At 39.6% G+C, this 16,084-nt stretch overlaps 1 protein-coding gene across 3 annotated transcripts; it reads right to left on the reverse strand.

Moving 5' to 3' along the window:
• Positions 1-688: 688 nt before the first annotated feature.
• SAMD9L (sterile alpha motif domain containing 9 like) lies at positions 689-15,389 on the reverse strand. Of its 3 annotated transcripts, XM_005609186.4 has the most exons (3): positions 15,001-15,389; positions 12,673-12,880; positions 694-5,783 (listed from the first exon to the last, which is right to left on the reverse strand). In XM_005609186.4, exon 3 carries the CDS (start codon positions 5,759-5,761, stop codon positions 1,007-1,009), a length of 4,755 nt encoding a protein of 1,584 aa, XP_005609243.1. In that variant the 5' UTR covers positions 5,762-5,783; positions 12,673-12,880; positions 15,001-15,389; the 3' UTR covers positions 694-1,006. The 3 variants fall into 3 exon arrangements, with proteins under 3 accessions (NP_001244057.1, XP_005609243.1, XP_070120349.1); XM_070264248.1 differs by lacking the exons at positions 12,673-12,880; positions 15,001-15,389 and adding an exon at positions 6,251-6,406; NM_001257128.1 differs by lacking the exons at positions 12,673-12,880; positions 15,001-15,389 and having other exon boundaries at positions 689-5,761.
• Positions 15,390-16,084: the final 695 nt, after the last annotated feature.

Here is a 16,084-nt window from a genome sequence, read left to right on the forward strand (position 1 = left end):
AATCCAGTATGAGTCTGGGAGCAAGCTTCTGGGATAGCATTCTTGGAGCTGGAAAGTTGAGAGCACATATTGCTATGAGGAAGTCATCCAATCAGGCAGGGGTTACAGTGGTCAGGGAAGACTTCCTGGTGGAGTTGACTCAGACTGAGTTGTGACGGACAAATCAGAATAGCCATATGGAAAATATTGGATGAAAATAAAGGAGTATTTGACAGAGAGAACAGCATGCATGTAGCACAGGTTGAGAAATAAAGAGAGCAAAGAGGGCAGTGAATGGAAAAAAGAAGCCAGGGGAGATGGGACTAAAGAAAAGGTGGAGATAAGACTTGACAGGAGGCAAGAAGGGCCAAAGAAACAGATTCATCTGTAATGGGAGCAAGAGGATGGAGAGAGTTCAAGCTTGTGACTACGTTGTTTCCTGCTCTCTTTTACCTTCTGAACCAGTAATTTGGGCAAATGGCAAGGGTTACAAAGAATTGTGTGTGTGGAGGGGTAGAGGAAGGATGGGAACAAAATATTTACCTTCCACGTATGTTTTTATTGATACCAAGATGAGGTAAGTGGCACTCTGGTGTGAATCTCTGGGCTTGAGTTCAATAAACTAAGGAGGGGCTTTCTCTTCCATATTCATCTTATTAAATCTCTGCTTTAACAATGAAGAAATAATTCATATTTCAGAAAATTCATGAGTGATACAATTAAAACAGATTTTATTGACTTACAACCAGATATGATGTGAGCAGTGGATACCAATTGAAACTTTTTAATTAAATGTTAGTCTGAAAATGCATACTTAAAACATTCAACAATTGACTCTACTGTGTTCCAAGCTCTGTGTATGGAGACATTTCCTGCCCTAAAAAGGCTTATAATTCATCTGGGGAAACAAAAGCAAAATCTGGGATTAGAGGTAAGCCAATAACGTTATCAAAATGCCATAGGAATAGAGAGAGGGAACAAAATCAGAGAGAGATATGAATAAACATATTTGCGTTAATCTCTCTTCTTAAATTACTTCTATATCATATGCCAGAGGGCCTTCCATGGAGAATCCTAGATAGAAGGATACTCTTTCTATGTTTCTACCACTTTGGAGTGGACCTGAATAAACAGATATCACTGGTATTTTTATTTTTTCCTTTGTTCCATATTCTATAGAGATTCGCTTGCCTTCAGCTTGACCAGTTAGACGGCACAGGAGGTCTTTCACTTCTTTTTTTTCCCACACATCTCCATTTTGCCAGAGGGAATTTGTATTTTGTACTTTACCAAAGTATTGCTCTATCTTGGCCTTGTGAACAAGACTGTGGAGACCCTTCTTCTTCCCCAGATAGAAAACAGTGCTTGCCTGCCTGGACCTGCACATGTTGCTGTACTGTCTCTTGAAGGATCGATTTAAAGATGAAACATACTTTTCCATTAGTTGGGAATCTTCATCTAGCTCTTGATTTTCCAGCCAGAACAAGAGGCAGGCCAAGAAATAAGGGTCTGGATATTGATGACGTGGTCCTACAATATGCAACACTTCTTGGAGCTGTTTTTTTAGCTTGCTAAGTGGTTGAATGGACTTGGAGGTGGGTTTTAGACAATTGAGAATAATGTTGGCCAAAATGAAATTTTGTTTCTCCCTTGTCAGCTGTTTATTTGGGTTTTGCTGCAATAGGAAGGTGTATTTGTTCACTACATTTTCCATAGTGGTTGCAACCTCTTTGTGATTTGAATTAAGATATTCCAGGAGTCCAGAAAACCTATCTGCTCTCAATGCTTCTAGAGCTTTCCTGCAATTCTCCTCTTTGAGTAACTGACTCTCTCTGCTTTGTAACACACCCAAATCCAAATGGCAGAAAAGTTCCATGTATTTCCTAAAACAACGACTGATTTTCTTGTTTAATGAGAGTTCTGCTGTCTCTTTTTGGGTATTCTTCATTTCCAAAAGAACCATATAATCAGCAAAAAATTCAAAGCACCTTTTCAAATCTGATTGTAAATTTTGTAAGTAAGATGTGAACTTCCTAAGAACCAAATAATATTCACTTTTTGAATTCGTAAGGATATTCCCCTTTCCTGATAAAAATTCTACCATAGATTTTTTAGATAATTCATTTTCTTTGTGGAAACAAGGAGTGAGCTGAAGAATCTGAATAGCATAAAGACCAACTTCTATTTCACCCAAGAAACCAGCTGTATTATACATGACATATTTTCTTTGGGACTTCTGTGGCAACCAGGCCTCTGTTTCATAGTTTTTCCTATCAGTTTGCTCTTGGGATTTTTTGAAAGCTCTTGAGGCTTTTTCAGCAGCTTCTAGGAAATGTGTTAGATCATTGACGGTAATATCCTTACAGTTTTTGTTTTCACCCAACCACCATTTGATTTTACTTTTGTGGACTTGACCAAGTGTATCTGAGATATAGGAATTTTTAGGTGCTCTCTTTTGGGCCTGTTCTGCCCATTCCAGAGCAATGTTAAACTTCTTCTCTTTAATGTAAAAATGTCTTGCTAAAGCCTGACAAATGAATGCATTTTGTGGGAATCGAATACTTCCTTCAACTAAAACCTTTTCAATTTCTTCGTTCTGTAAAGCTTCAATTAATGGAGAAAACAAAGTGTCTGTTTCATCTCCATGCTCCTTGCGCTGTCTTGTAAGCAGAAGAGTTTGCACGTCTTGTTGAAATTTGTCTCTTCCTATTCCAGAATCATAGAATAAATTCTCTTTCAATATCTTCAGTGCAATTTTACACTTATCTAAGTCATAGCTTTTTTCCAGTTCTTTTAGACAGGAAATGGCAATCAGAGGATGAATGATGCGCACACCTGTGTATCTCCTATATTCTGTGACTTCTGTGTTTATTAGAAGTGTAGAATAGGCTCCCATCTTGTTTTCTAGGCTTTCAGGTACCCAGGGTATACTAGTGCACATGATTCCTAAAAATATTTCACACTGTGATACTGAAATTGTAGAATCAATAACATAAGAGTTGAGTAGAGCAAGGAAAGAAATGAGTTGTGTTTCCTTGCTGTCAGCATCTTGTCCTTTTAGGATATTCCTGACTAGATTTTCTATATAGATTTCATCAAAATTACTTTTCATGATCATGAAGGAATAAAAGTTTTCACAGTTCTTGTGTTGCTTTTCAATTTCCTTTAGTTTGTCCCCAAAAGCTCTTTGTTCCTTGGGAGAAAGTCGGTGCATTAGTGCAATACTGTATGCTGATTTTGCACTTTCATCAGGATTCTGTGATCTCATGCAGTTTAAGATAATTACAAGCGTTTTTTCGTATCGCAAATCTTTTTCTGCGAAAATGGTCTGGATGGCATTCTGTAGAACACAGACGTTTTCCGGTTCTTCAAAATCATCTACAAGGAGAAGTACAGGAATGTAATCCTGATGGCTGGTTGCCTTATAGGTAATCAAACTGGTCACTTGTTCACCAATTTCTGCAAAATCTGTTGCTTTGTTTTTTAACACAGCACATCTGAAGTTTTTCTTTAGGTCCCAGAGAACATTCATAGCCAATGTGGTACCGCCGCAGCCTGGGTGATGATAAAGATTGACGATTTTTGCAAATGGTGGCTTAGGAGACTGCGCCCTGCACAGTATCAGATCTTTAAGTTTTTCATAACTGTCCCTTTTCACAAATGCCGAAGAATAATTTTCAGAAGAAAAATAGAAGTTCCACCAGGATACTTTGCCACCTCGATAAAAGTACTTTTCTTTTGATTTCTTAAATTCTTGGAATTTAAATTCATCTTTCTCTATGTCTGTGTCCCTACACTCATTTTCACAGAGGATTTCCAGTGCAGTCAAGATATCTTCTTCCTTCTTCTCTAAGATAACAGAAGAAAGCCCACTGGAGGGCAAAAACCTTCTTGATGACTCAGTCACTGGTTTTAGTTTAAGAATAGTACTGTTGATCAATTCTAAATTTAAAGTGGAAATGCTATGGTTTGCTAATTCATCTGCCACTGTCAATCTTGTTTGCAGTAGATCTTTCCATCGTTGATAAATCTGTGAGTTTACACAGATGCACAACATGTTTTCCATTCCTTTGAGAGCTTGGTAGAAAGCACAGAAGCTTTCAATGAGGGGATCTCCTGGGCTTTCCACTGCAGAGAGTAATAGAAACACTACCAAAAATCTCCCTCTTGTCATTACATTTTCGTCTGTGAGAAACTGAATCAGCTTCCTGATTTCAGAAGCTCTTTCTCTCTGCCATAAATGTGGTTCTAAAGGCTTATGCCGCTCATCTTTTAGGTCTGTTCTGCCGTTGCAGAAAATCCAGCTGGGCTGCTGGTAAAGATTCAGACTAGAAATCTTCTCCCTCATGGGCGTCGACTTTTCTTCATACTGACTTGGAAAGTGAAGGTTTGCTACGCGGCTTTTTTTGAAAGCTTTGGCGACCCCCTTGCTCTGAGATTCAGGGTCAAACTCCAACACAGCAAACCATTTAATTTCCTTTAGAAAATCTAAGTTCTTTGTTTGGTTTGGATGGCACTTATTTATCACAAGAATGTACCAGTTGTAGTATGAATTATCCAGTGAGTCTCGGTTTCCTATGAGAAGTTTAACCAGCTTTTGTCCTTCACTCTCCTTCTTATTTGCCTTCACCTCATATTCTTCTTCAGCCTCTTTTCTAGATGTTACTAGTGACTTTAAATTTTGCGTAAATGCTTTGAAATCTGTATCCCGTTGCTTGCCATTGGCCAGGATATCCTTAGAGCTAGCCCCATCTCTCACAAACAGTGAATGATCTTCGTTTTGTTTCCATTTTTCATTTTTACAGTTTTGCATCTTAATATAGAAATACTTTTCTTTACATATAGAGTGTTTTGGAATAACATCTACCTCAATGACAAATCTGTCAGATGGTGTATTGTTCTGCAGTAGGACTTCCACAAACCTTGGCTCCCGAATGCACTTCTTGGCTACCTTGATCTCACTTTCTTCAAAATACTGTTTGATCATTACATTGAAGTGGTCAATGAAGGAATCTTTACTGGTAACTTTTACACCGACAATTTCTCCGTGGGGTTTGTTTTTGACTCCAAAATGGATGGTGCCGTTGGTGCGTGAATTCATACAAGCTGATGCAAATCGGAAGGCTTCATTGCTAAATTTCATCTTAATGTCCTTTTCTGTAGCTGTTTCTGTATTTGTGAGTGCTTTGAACTCATGTATTGGGTCTATGAGATTGAGTGGTCCTGTTTCAGGTTGTAGAATATAATGTTCTATATAGCGTTGGCTGTCGTGAAATTGATCAAAAGGATATGGCATACAAGTCAACTGTTCAGCTTGTAGCTTATTCTTTTGTTTGTCTTTAGTCACTACTTCATTTAATGCATTTTCTTTCATAAGAATTGATTCTTGTTCTTTGGTATCTCTGGTCTCTCTGAGATTGTGATCAATATTGGATGATGTTGATTTTTCCTTTTCCTTTTTTGTCTGTTGTGGCTTTTCTTTGTGTTCTTCTTTGGAGGATTTTGTATGATCTAATTGTCCAGAATCCTGATTGTTACTTTCAGGGGAACTATTATTCAATCTGTTATATGCACGTTTTATCAAAATTGCTGGACCCCGTGGTAACCCCATTTCTATAAGGTCTTTCTCGGTTAACTCTTGCAGGACTAACCCTGTCACTTCTTCATTAAGCAGAATCTGCCCATATTTCTCACCAATCTTAAGGTCTTTGGTTACCCATTGTTTCACATGCTCTTTGGTCCAGTCTTTGGTCATTTCAGGTAGATTTGCTTGTTCGTTCATATCAAAGCTGCAACTTTCTTCCCTGGAAAAAGTAATACAATACGTATTTTAGTATTATACTTTATCATTGAAGTCACATAGTCAATTATGTATATAATTTCATATAAATAACATATATAAAATATTCTTCTAGGCTGACTCTTAAGTTGCTTGTTATTTATTTTAACTGTTTTATAGTGTCCTTGTTTTGTTTCCTAGGTGATTATATTTGTGATTATGAAATAAGCAGTAGCTGCTAACTATGGTGACACACCCCCTTTATCTTTATAATAATTTTAGGCTTAACTTGGTGAAAGTTGGGTTTTTATAAGTTAAAATAAGAATCTTAAGTAACACAGAAAATGGTTCCCATAACCAAATATTGCAAATAAACTTCAAAATATGCAACTAGGTAAGTGTAGGTGGGTTGGGGAACAGGAAACTCCATGCACAGCTAGAAAGCTGGCCATGTTTGTTACATAGTAACAAAGCAATTAGTTAACTCATCACCTTTTGTCTTTTGGAACTCAAGCTGTTAGGCCACTAGAGCTGGAACTCTGGGGGATATGGTAGCAAAATGTTAGGATACTTGGTTTGGTTGGGTAATTCTTGTGGCTCTCAGAGGTACCAAAAGAGTTAACTGTAGTTCAAACTGGCCTGGTCTGCCTGAAATTAGATAAGGAAAATATATGTTTTTAACTTCGTTAAAACCATTTCAGCCTAAATTACTGGTATGAGACTAATGAAGGTCGTACAATCATATACTTTGCTGAATCGCAAGAGATGAATATCCTAGAACACCATAGAACAGGGGTTCTCAACTTTTGCTAAACATTAGAATCACTGGGGGCTCCACATTCTGAGACTGATTTAATTGGTTGAGGGACTGGGAGGCAGTTCAGGCATTACTACTTTTAAAAATTTGTCTGGGTTATTCTATTGTGCAGATAAGGTTCAGAACAGTTCTCAAAATCAGTCTCAAGATCAGCAGCATCTGCATCACTTGGAAACCTGCTAGAAATGTAAATTCTTAGGCCCCACCCTAGACCTACTGAATCAGAATTAAAAAGATGAATCAATAAAGTGATTTAAATAAGGGAAACAAGAAAGTGAAAGTATTATTAAAATAAATAGACTAAAAGCATTAAGGATCAAACAAAACAAAAATATTAAAATAAACCACAAAAAAAGAAAATACAAACATTTAAAAAGATTTGTAAATTTTTAAATCAAAGATTTAAGGAACGTAGGTTTTTAAAAAATTTAATGTATGACAAGTCACAAAGTCTAGCTAAACTGCAAAGTCGACCCATCTGTGTTTGGAGTTTCTTGTAAAATCTTTTCCGAAGCTCTCCTTGAGGTCAAATGTGAAGGAGGAGCTAAACTGAGGCCTCAGCCTGCAGCCCTGTGACTGGCCAGAGAGTAAACCCGTGTTAGTCATTTATAGTGTGAATACCATAAGCATACCAGAATGATTTACCCTGTCTATAGGCATGCAACCACTGGCACAGCAGCTTCTACCTGCCTGGATAAACCCTTTGGTGCGTTAGAGTCTAGAATCCTCTTAGTCACTCAGGCTTCAGTCTGTAGGACACATCTAGTCCTGAGCTAATTAGCAGAACCATGAGCAACTGGCACTATGAATATTACAAACATATGTCAGATGATCAATTCTGTTCACTCACAGGCTAGATGGAAGAAGTCTTAGAGGTTCCACAAGAATTAGTGCACATACTGTAACCAGAGATAAGTATTATTTTATCTTAAATGGTATCATTTGTTTACTTAACAAATATTTGTTGAGCACCTATTAGGCATCATACTTAAGAAAAATAGTGTTAAGCAAAAGAGATGTGAAATCCTTTTGTGGTACTTAGAGTCCAATGGAGGAAATTACAAAAAAACAAAACTCATACACATACACTCAAAAAAGTTTGTAATGACAAATTGTGATAAGTGTTTTGTGCAAGACACAGTGAGGAGCAAAGGACTGAGACCTGTGAAGAGGAGGGAATACCACCAGAAGTGTGGGGACATTGGATTGGGCAGGTAACATTAAAGGGGGCTGCTGGCGTAGGTGGGAGGCAGTTGGAGGGAGAAAGTCTGGGGGGGCAGAGTTAAGGGAATAAGGGATAGTCTACCTGGTGGACCTTCCAGAGGTCTATCTAGTGGGTCTAAGGAGTATGAGTGTGATGGTGCTCCAGCAGAGGGCTGTACCTGCTGCTGCTCCTGGAGCCAGGGACTGGTCTTGCCAAAGAGAATTCCTGGGCAAAGGGAATTACAGACCAGTAGATGACTCCTCAAACCTGGGGGCCAGGGAAGCTCATCCTTGATCCTCCTGTCTCCTCTGAAGAGGGCTTATATGTCATCTCAGGTAAGACTGAAGGGAGGAACTCTGCCTTACAAGCACTATATGGAGCCAAGAGCATAAACAGTTGTTAATAAACATATTCCTAATGAAAGATTATTTTGAAGTCACTTTGGAGAAAACACTGAATCAAAAAATATGAATACCCACTTTATTTTAAACTTTAGTTCTAAAATGTTTCATACTTTGAGAATTTGCCGAATACTTGCTTTTTATACCTTTAAATATATTTTGACCTCCTTTCTGTAGGCAGCTGAAGGGAAGAGGCACTCATACCTTCAGACACTATTCCTGTCATAATTTTTGGTGACTCAATAGACACATAGTTGATCCTTCCAATACATTGGCCTTTCACCCTCTTGACTGCCTCTTGTCTAACGATCTTGACTCCACCCATCTCCACTCTCATGATCACACTATTGACCTTATCATAATTGTTATACAGGTTGAATTGTGATTCCTTCCCCACCCCACCAAAGTTCATGTCTTGAAGTTCTAGCCCCAGTACCTCAGAACGTGACCTTGTTTGGAGCTAGGGTCGTTGCAGATGTAAGTGGTTAACATGATGGAGTTAGAGTGGGCGCCAATTCAAGATGACTGATATCTTTATAAGAAGGGGAAATTTGGACAGGGAGGCACACACAGAGGCAGAACACCATGTGAAGATGCAGGCAGAGATTGAAGTGATGCTTCCACAAACCAAGGAATGCCAGAGATTGCTGGCAAACCACCAGAAGCTAGGGGAGAGGCAAGAAACACATTCTTCCTCACAGCCCTCAGAAGGAACCACCCCTGCCAATACCTTGATCTTGAAGACTTCCAGCCTCCAGAACCGTGAGAACGTACATTTCTGTTGTTTAAGACACTCAGTTTGTGGTACTTTGTTACAGTAGGCCTAGCAAACTGATAGAGTCACCAGCCGCTACAAGCCTTTCATCATCTCAGATTCAAACACCTCACTCTCACTACCATCTCCTACCCCTCAGACTCACTACCTTTAGTGCTCCAACTCTAATATTTCTTTAACACCAAGACCTATAATCCACCCATCTCATTACTTTCTCTCTTTTCCTTACCTCCCCCTTATGTTCTCACCCCCCGCCCCCGCACTGCCCCATGACTAGCTTGATTTTTTTTGTTCAGTCATTATAATCACTTGCTTTCTCCTCCTTCCTCTTATACCACAATCCATTGCTCTGCCTATGTCAGCTCAGTGGAACATGGCTGGACAATGACCCTCCACACCCTGACTGGTCTCACTTGAAAGTCATGACCACTATCCGTCAGTGGGCTGTTCATGCTTTCAGCTATCATGCTCTATTTCTCTATTTATTCACTCTCTCACTGTCCTAAATGACTATTTCACATTCTCCTCTCTCATCAAATCTCCAATGGGTCCTCAACATTGTCACTTTCACCTGTAATCTTACTTCCTGTTGAAACTAGGAAAATAGAAGCAATCAGAAGAGAGCTTCCCTGAGCTCCTAAAATTACATCTACCACCAACCTGCTTCTTGACTTTTCTCCTGTTACTGGGTCCATATATTCTTAGTTTCTGCTCTCTGAACGGACTGTCCACGCTCCTAGTGAGATCATCCTCTCCACTGGTGTGCTAGCCCTTTCATCCCTCTTTTCTATTCAAGGAAGTTTCTCCAGCAATTCTCTTCTCTCTCTCTGGCTTCCTCAGTCTTTCCTTGGCCACCAGATCTTCCCCTTCAGCACAAAAATATGTTATTTTTTTCATGTTAAACAAGACTCTTTCGACTCTTCTCCTGCCTTGTATTTCTCTTTTTCTTCCCACAGTACTGTCTGTACTCCCATTTCTTGTTTTTCTTCTTTCATTCCTTTTAGAACTCACTCCCATCAGGTTTTGGTCTCACCACTCCACTGAAACTGCGCTTTGCTTTGCTAAAAAATAATTCTTGACTTGTCAGCAGCTTTTGAAAGAAGTGATTGCTCTTTTTTTCTTGAAACACTCTCTTCCCAGGCTTTTGGGACATCAAGCCTTCCTAATTTTTCTCCTCCCTTTCTGTTGAATCCTTCTCAGTTTCCTCTGCTCTTTCCTTCTTAACTCTCCATTTCTAAATGTTGGAGTGCCTCTCAGACTTAACACCTGGAAGTCTCTTTTCTATCTAAAGTTTCTCCCTATGGATTTCCTCCATCTTGTATTTAAATAAAATCTGTATGCCCATGAATCCCAAATTAATATCATCAGCCCTGGCCTCTTCTGTGATCGCCAGATTCATATATCTAACCACTTTTGCCACATGTCCACCTGAATGTCTAATGGTCCTTTTAAAATTGACATGGCAAAAAATGATCTCTTGATATCTGCCCCTTCTACCCCAAAACTGCTCCTCCTACAGTCTTATCAGTTAATGGGACTTGCTAATTGCTCAAGGCAAAAACCTTGGCAGCATCTTTGGCTCCTCCTTTTGCACATAGCTTGCATTCACTATATTTGCAAATGCTTTTAAGCCCACCTTCACAGTATATCCAGAATCCCACCATTTCTCGCTACTCCTACTGCCACCACCTGAGTCTAAGCCATCATCTCCTCCTGGATTGTTTTAGTAGTTTGTTGCCTGTTCTCTCTGACTCTGGCTTTGCCCCAAGCCCCGACCCATTCACTTTATTTTCAATACAGCAGCCAACACGATTCTGTTGAAATGTAAGTGTAATCACGTCACTTTGCTCAAGACCCTCCAATGACTTCTCATCTCAGAGCAAAAGCCAAAGTCCTTACATAAGGTCCTACGGGATATGCCCACTCCTCTATCTTTTTGACTTTATAACCTCCACTCACTCCACTCCAGACACCTGGAGTGCCTGGCCACCACATGCCCAGAGACACTGTGTGTGCGCGCATACATGCACGTGGATGGTGGGAGGTTTTGTCTTCGTGCCGTCTCAGGTAGACAGCTTCCCCTCACTTTCTCCTTTATTGTCTTAATTCTGCCAGGAACCACCAGAGAGATGGAAGCACCCTTCTCAAATAGGGTGACTGACATCTGTCCTCCACAAGCCTGTCGTTTTATCTCTACCTTATCTCAGAGGTTCTCCCATTGTTCAAAGATGAAGACAATTTATAACATCAAAAAATTTTTTAGCTGCCCACCCCTATGATGTGAGCTGAGAAGATATATAGCTATTTGAAGCTACTATATATTTGATAACACTTTCACATGAATTTTGCACTTTGTCAAGTATAAGAGCATCTTATATGGCCTATGATCCATATTTGGCTGGAGTTATGTATTTTAATTCAAGTCGACAATGATTTGGGCAAAAAGGTTTTAATAGTGCTTCGACAGAACTCCTTGGCCCAATCAGTGTCTTCAACCTTGTTTTGGGTGACAGTTTGTTTATATACATATAACTTTAATATACTTCACTGTTCTAAGGCTTATAAAGTCCTTTCATGAACGTTATCTGATTGGGTTTACATCCTGGAGTGTTGGCATATTTTTTAAACATGAGAGACCTTTATGTTTGGCAAGAAGCCACACAGTGTAGACAAAGGGGGAGGAACTGTGATTAAACTGTGTCTCTCTCAGCCAACCTGTTTTCCCATTCAGAGTACAGGGGAATTAGGCCCGAACCAGTGTTGTCTTGGTTGGTTGTTTTTGTTCTGCTTCTTCAAAAGAAAAGTACATGAAACTTCTATGTCAAAAACGGATAAAGGTGTTGCTCTGGTTGGAGCTGGGGAGAAGACCTCCATCTTATCTCCTTTATTGTGTTCTGGGAAAATTTTGAACCTCAGAGTTCTCCTTATGAGTACTTAATTTCAGGATCCATTCCCTACGGACTTTTATTTTCTGTCTTTGTGGGCTGAGCAGGAAACCAGAAACTTTCAGGGCAAGCACCTGTACCCAACCCAACCTCTAGGAGGCTGGACCTCAGCAGCCTGCAGGTATCCTTGCCTCCAGGAAAGCTCACAATCTTGGCCGGAGACCAGCAGGCCCACGCCCTGCTCTGAAGTTCTTCAGAACTGAAACTACAAAGCAAGTTAGTTTCATTTTCCGGGAGTGTACACTAAAATTATATATTTCTCCCTATAGTCTCTGTACAAGCTAGTTGTGAAGGAAAGCCTTAAATAAAATAAAAATTGAACTTTGGAGGTTTTAATCTTTAATTAGATGTAAACTTTCGATATCATCCTGAACTCTCCAGGACAGAATTTGGCATAGCTGCACATGGCTACAATTTTCTACAGAGTTTGGTGTGCTTCCATTCCTGACCATCTTATCTACATTATACTTAGGTCTTCTAGCCTCGTCCCAAGAGCCGTCCACCTCCAACCGAAACGCTCTCTGCACGCTGCTTCTTGGAAGGTTTCTTTTTAAAAGAATTCTGCCATCAGCGCAGGTTACGTCTAGCGACACGTGTATAAAAGCAGTGAGAGTTCTCATTCCTTTTAGAATCATTTTGTTTGGAACAGCTTATGTACACTTGAAAGTATATTCATTTTCAAAGTTCTGCTTTTACATTTTAGAATTAGTATTTAAAAGTAGCTTTTAAAGAAAGTTGACAAAACAGATATCTTTAATGATTAGAAACTTACCAGGGCTTTTCTGAAAACTCCCACTTTTTATATCAGCAACTTGAAATAAGTCTTCAGGAGGTTCTTTGATCTCGGGCTGTTAGATTAGCTGCCTTTTCTTGAGAACTTGCAAGAGTCAGTCCTTGAAAGCAGCCACAAGGAAGTAGAGACGTGGGGAGACCAGACCTGTTCCTTTTCCAGTTTCGCCTGAGGTATATTTGTTGAGAATCTGTTACATCAAAAAAATATCGCAGCAAATTAAAATGCAAATGATTGGACTGTTGCTTAGAAACTACTCATGGGACAGATTTTCCCCCTAACTTTCTACTATGAAAATTTTCAAACATAGAAGATTTGAAAGAGTAGTGAAAAGAATATCTTTCACCTAAATGGCACCTCTTCCTGTTTTCGTCTGCTGCCTTTGCTCTGGGAAACTGATCTGGTGAGGCGCTTACCCCTTGCCAAAGACACCCTCTGTTCAGGTCTGTGTAATACTGTCTCTTAGCCAGAGTCCTCTTTCAGTAATTTCACCATCTATACTCCGTCTCTGGATATCCTGAAGACTGAGAGGACAGCCTCCAGATTCTCTCTTTTCGTTTAGCCAGTGATTACAAAATTTCAATAGGGCTTAGCATTCTAGAAACAAATCAGCACATCAAGAATTTCCCTCTGCAGGGGCCAGCCTGGTGGCACAGCGGTTAAGTGCGCAAGTTCTGCTTTGGCAGCTCGGGGTTCGCAGGTTCAGATCCTGGGTGTGGACATGGCACCGCTTGGCAAGCCATGCTGTGGTAGGCGTCCCACATATAACGTAGAGGAATATGGGCACGGATGTTAGCTCAGGGCCAGTCTTCCTCAGCAAAAAGAGGAAGATTGGCAGCAGTTAGCTCAGGGCTAATCTTCCTCAAAAAAGAAAAAAAAAAAGAATTTCCCTCTGCAGCCCATTTCTTGTTCTTATAATTCTTTGGCCTCTCACAGCCAGCAACTCACCATGTGTAGGGGATGTGGCAAAGGGCACTTTGTGCCACCTAACGAGCAACAGCTTTCTCTCACTTCCTTTTGTTCAGATTCTGCCAATAGATACCAGGGAGGTAGAAATACTCCTCTCAAATAAGGTCACTGACATTTATTTCCCAAATCTGGAGTCTCTTCTGTTGAATGGAAAAATTGACAATACCTTGTCTCCTTATGATGTACTAAAAACTTCAATAATATCCTTGGACCTATTATAACATCAAAAGTTTATCATTCTCTCCCCCGACATGATAGCAGTTGTGAACATATCGTGATTTGAACTTGTTACATTCAGTAATGCTTTTTTAAAAAATAGTTTGTACTTTTTCAATTTTAAGCATCTGCATGTATATTGTTGGAGCTAAGAAAAGATCAAAATGACTGATGTGGGCAAATTTTGAGAACGCCTTGACATAACTCTTGGCTTCCTAGACTTCCTTCCCTCATCTTCATGTTTGAAACAACTGTGAATACAAATCTTATTAGTAGCGACATTAATTATTGGCAAAGGAGCTACAGGATGCCATTCTCGAGTGACTGCTCCAATTTTCTCTTTAGGTTTTGAACAAGAGGCACCAAGACAGCAGAGCTCTTAGGGATAAGCACTGGTGCCCACCCTTCTCATCTTAGGGGGCGGTCCTCAGCAGCGCCCCAGATATCCAAGCCCTGAGAAGTTATTCTGCTCTGCAAGGCTCTTTGAGCTGATAGTGGGGGAAAGACACTTCAGAATCTTGGCTCTAGCCCAGGAGGGCTGAACACAGCTTCCTCTGATTGTCTGACGAACTGAAACCTAAACAAGCAAGCTAAGTTGCATTTTCCTGAAGTTAAGTTTCACTTTCCTGCAGTTTTAACCAGGTTACTGTATGAGATAGATGTGAGGGAAACATCATAGAAAAATAGCTAGTCTCTGGAGGGTGCTAACTTTGATTAAATGTAAAACTTCTCAGAACATCTTAAGATTTGGAAGACAGAATTTTGCAAAATTGCACATGGCCATAGGATCCTTTACAATCTTTTATGCTTAAATTCCTGGACTTCTTGGCATTGTTTCTCTGTCATCTTTCCCACCGCCCTCCACAACCAGACCCGTTCTCACCACTCGAAGTACACTTAACCTACATTTCTTTTCAGAAGAGCATTTAAAAAGTTAGCCTCAGTTAAATATATTGAAACTTATTTAATCCATTGATATCTGTAATTACTTTCAATATTTTTACAAGTAATAGTTTATGTACAAACACATGTATTTCCATAAAAAGCACAGCAGGAGGTTTTAAAAATAGCCATCCCCTCATAGGCATAAAAAATAAAGAAAAGTTTAATGATTCAGTAACTTACCAGGATTTTCCTGAAAACTTCCTCTTTTTATGTCAGAAACTTGAAACAGTTGATTTTAACCTTTGCTTTCTTATTCTTCTGCTGATGGCTAGGAGACGTACGATTGTAGGATCCTTTTTAAAAACGAAGCCTTTAAGTTGTGCGGTGTTCTGCTCTCCCTATACTCTGACCCTTCTTGAGAGGGTGTGAGATGTGAAGTGCAAAAGCAGAGGAGGAAGTAGAAACTCAGTAAGTTTCAGTTTTGCGTGATAACATATTTATTTGGATCTGGAAGGTTTTCAAATATTAGCATCACAGGAAGTTACAAATAAAGTTGAACCATTGCTTAGAGAAAGCTCACCAATCAGAGTTTTAAGTCATAAGAGTTAAGAAATCCCTGGGTGTGTGTTGGCGGGAGCCCCAGAGAAAAAAATGAAATAGAAATGCTAGGGAGAACAGTAAAATCTCTGTGTGATGTAAGTGCCTGTTGTGGGCTGAATTGTGCTCCTCCAAAACTCACTTGAAGTCCTAACCCTCAGTACCTCAGAATGTGGCTGTATTTGGAGAGGGGGTCTTTAAGAGGTAATTAAGTTAAGATGAGGTCACTAGGGTGGGTCTTAATCCTATATGACTGTTGTGCTTGTAAGCAGAGAGGAGCACACAGACACACACACAGAAGACCATGAGAGGACACATGGAGAAGACAACCATCTGTAAGCCCAGGATAGAGGCTTCGTTCAGCAGAAACCAATCCTGCTAACACCTTGATCTCAGACTTCTCACCTCCAGAGCTCTGAGGAAATACATTTCTGATTGTTAAGCCACCCAGACTTTGGAAGTTTGTTATGGCAACCCCAGCAAACTTTTGTGTGTTGGGTCACCATTTATTTCATTACATTTTGAAAACTAAAACATTTTTTCCATTATCAATATAGTAAAAGTTCATTTTCAAACTTAAGAAGTATAAAATATACAAAGAAGGAGGAAAAAAAACCCATGTTATCCAAGCACAATCTCTCACAATTTCTTTCCATTGTTTACTTCCTTTCATTTTTTTCTATACATACCTTTAAAAATATAAATTTAATATTTGAGAAATTTTACC

The sequence above is a fragment of the Equus caballus genome, chromosome 4 (assembly GCF_041296265.1).
Source record: "Equus caballus isolate H_3958 breed thoroughbred chromosome 4, TB-T2T, whole genome shotgun sequence".
In the NCBI taxonomy this organism is placed as follows: domain Eukaryota; kingdom Metazoa; phylum Chordata; class Mammalia; order Perissodactyla; family Equidae; genus Equus; species Equus caballus.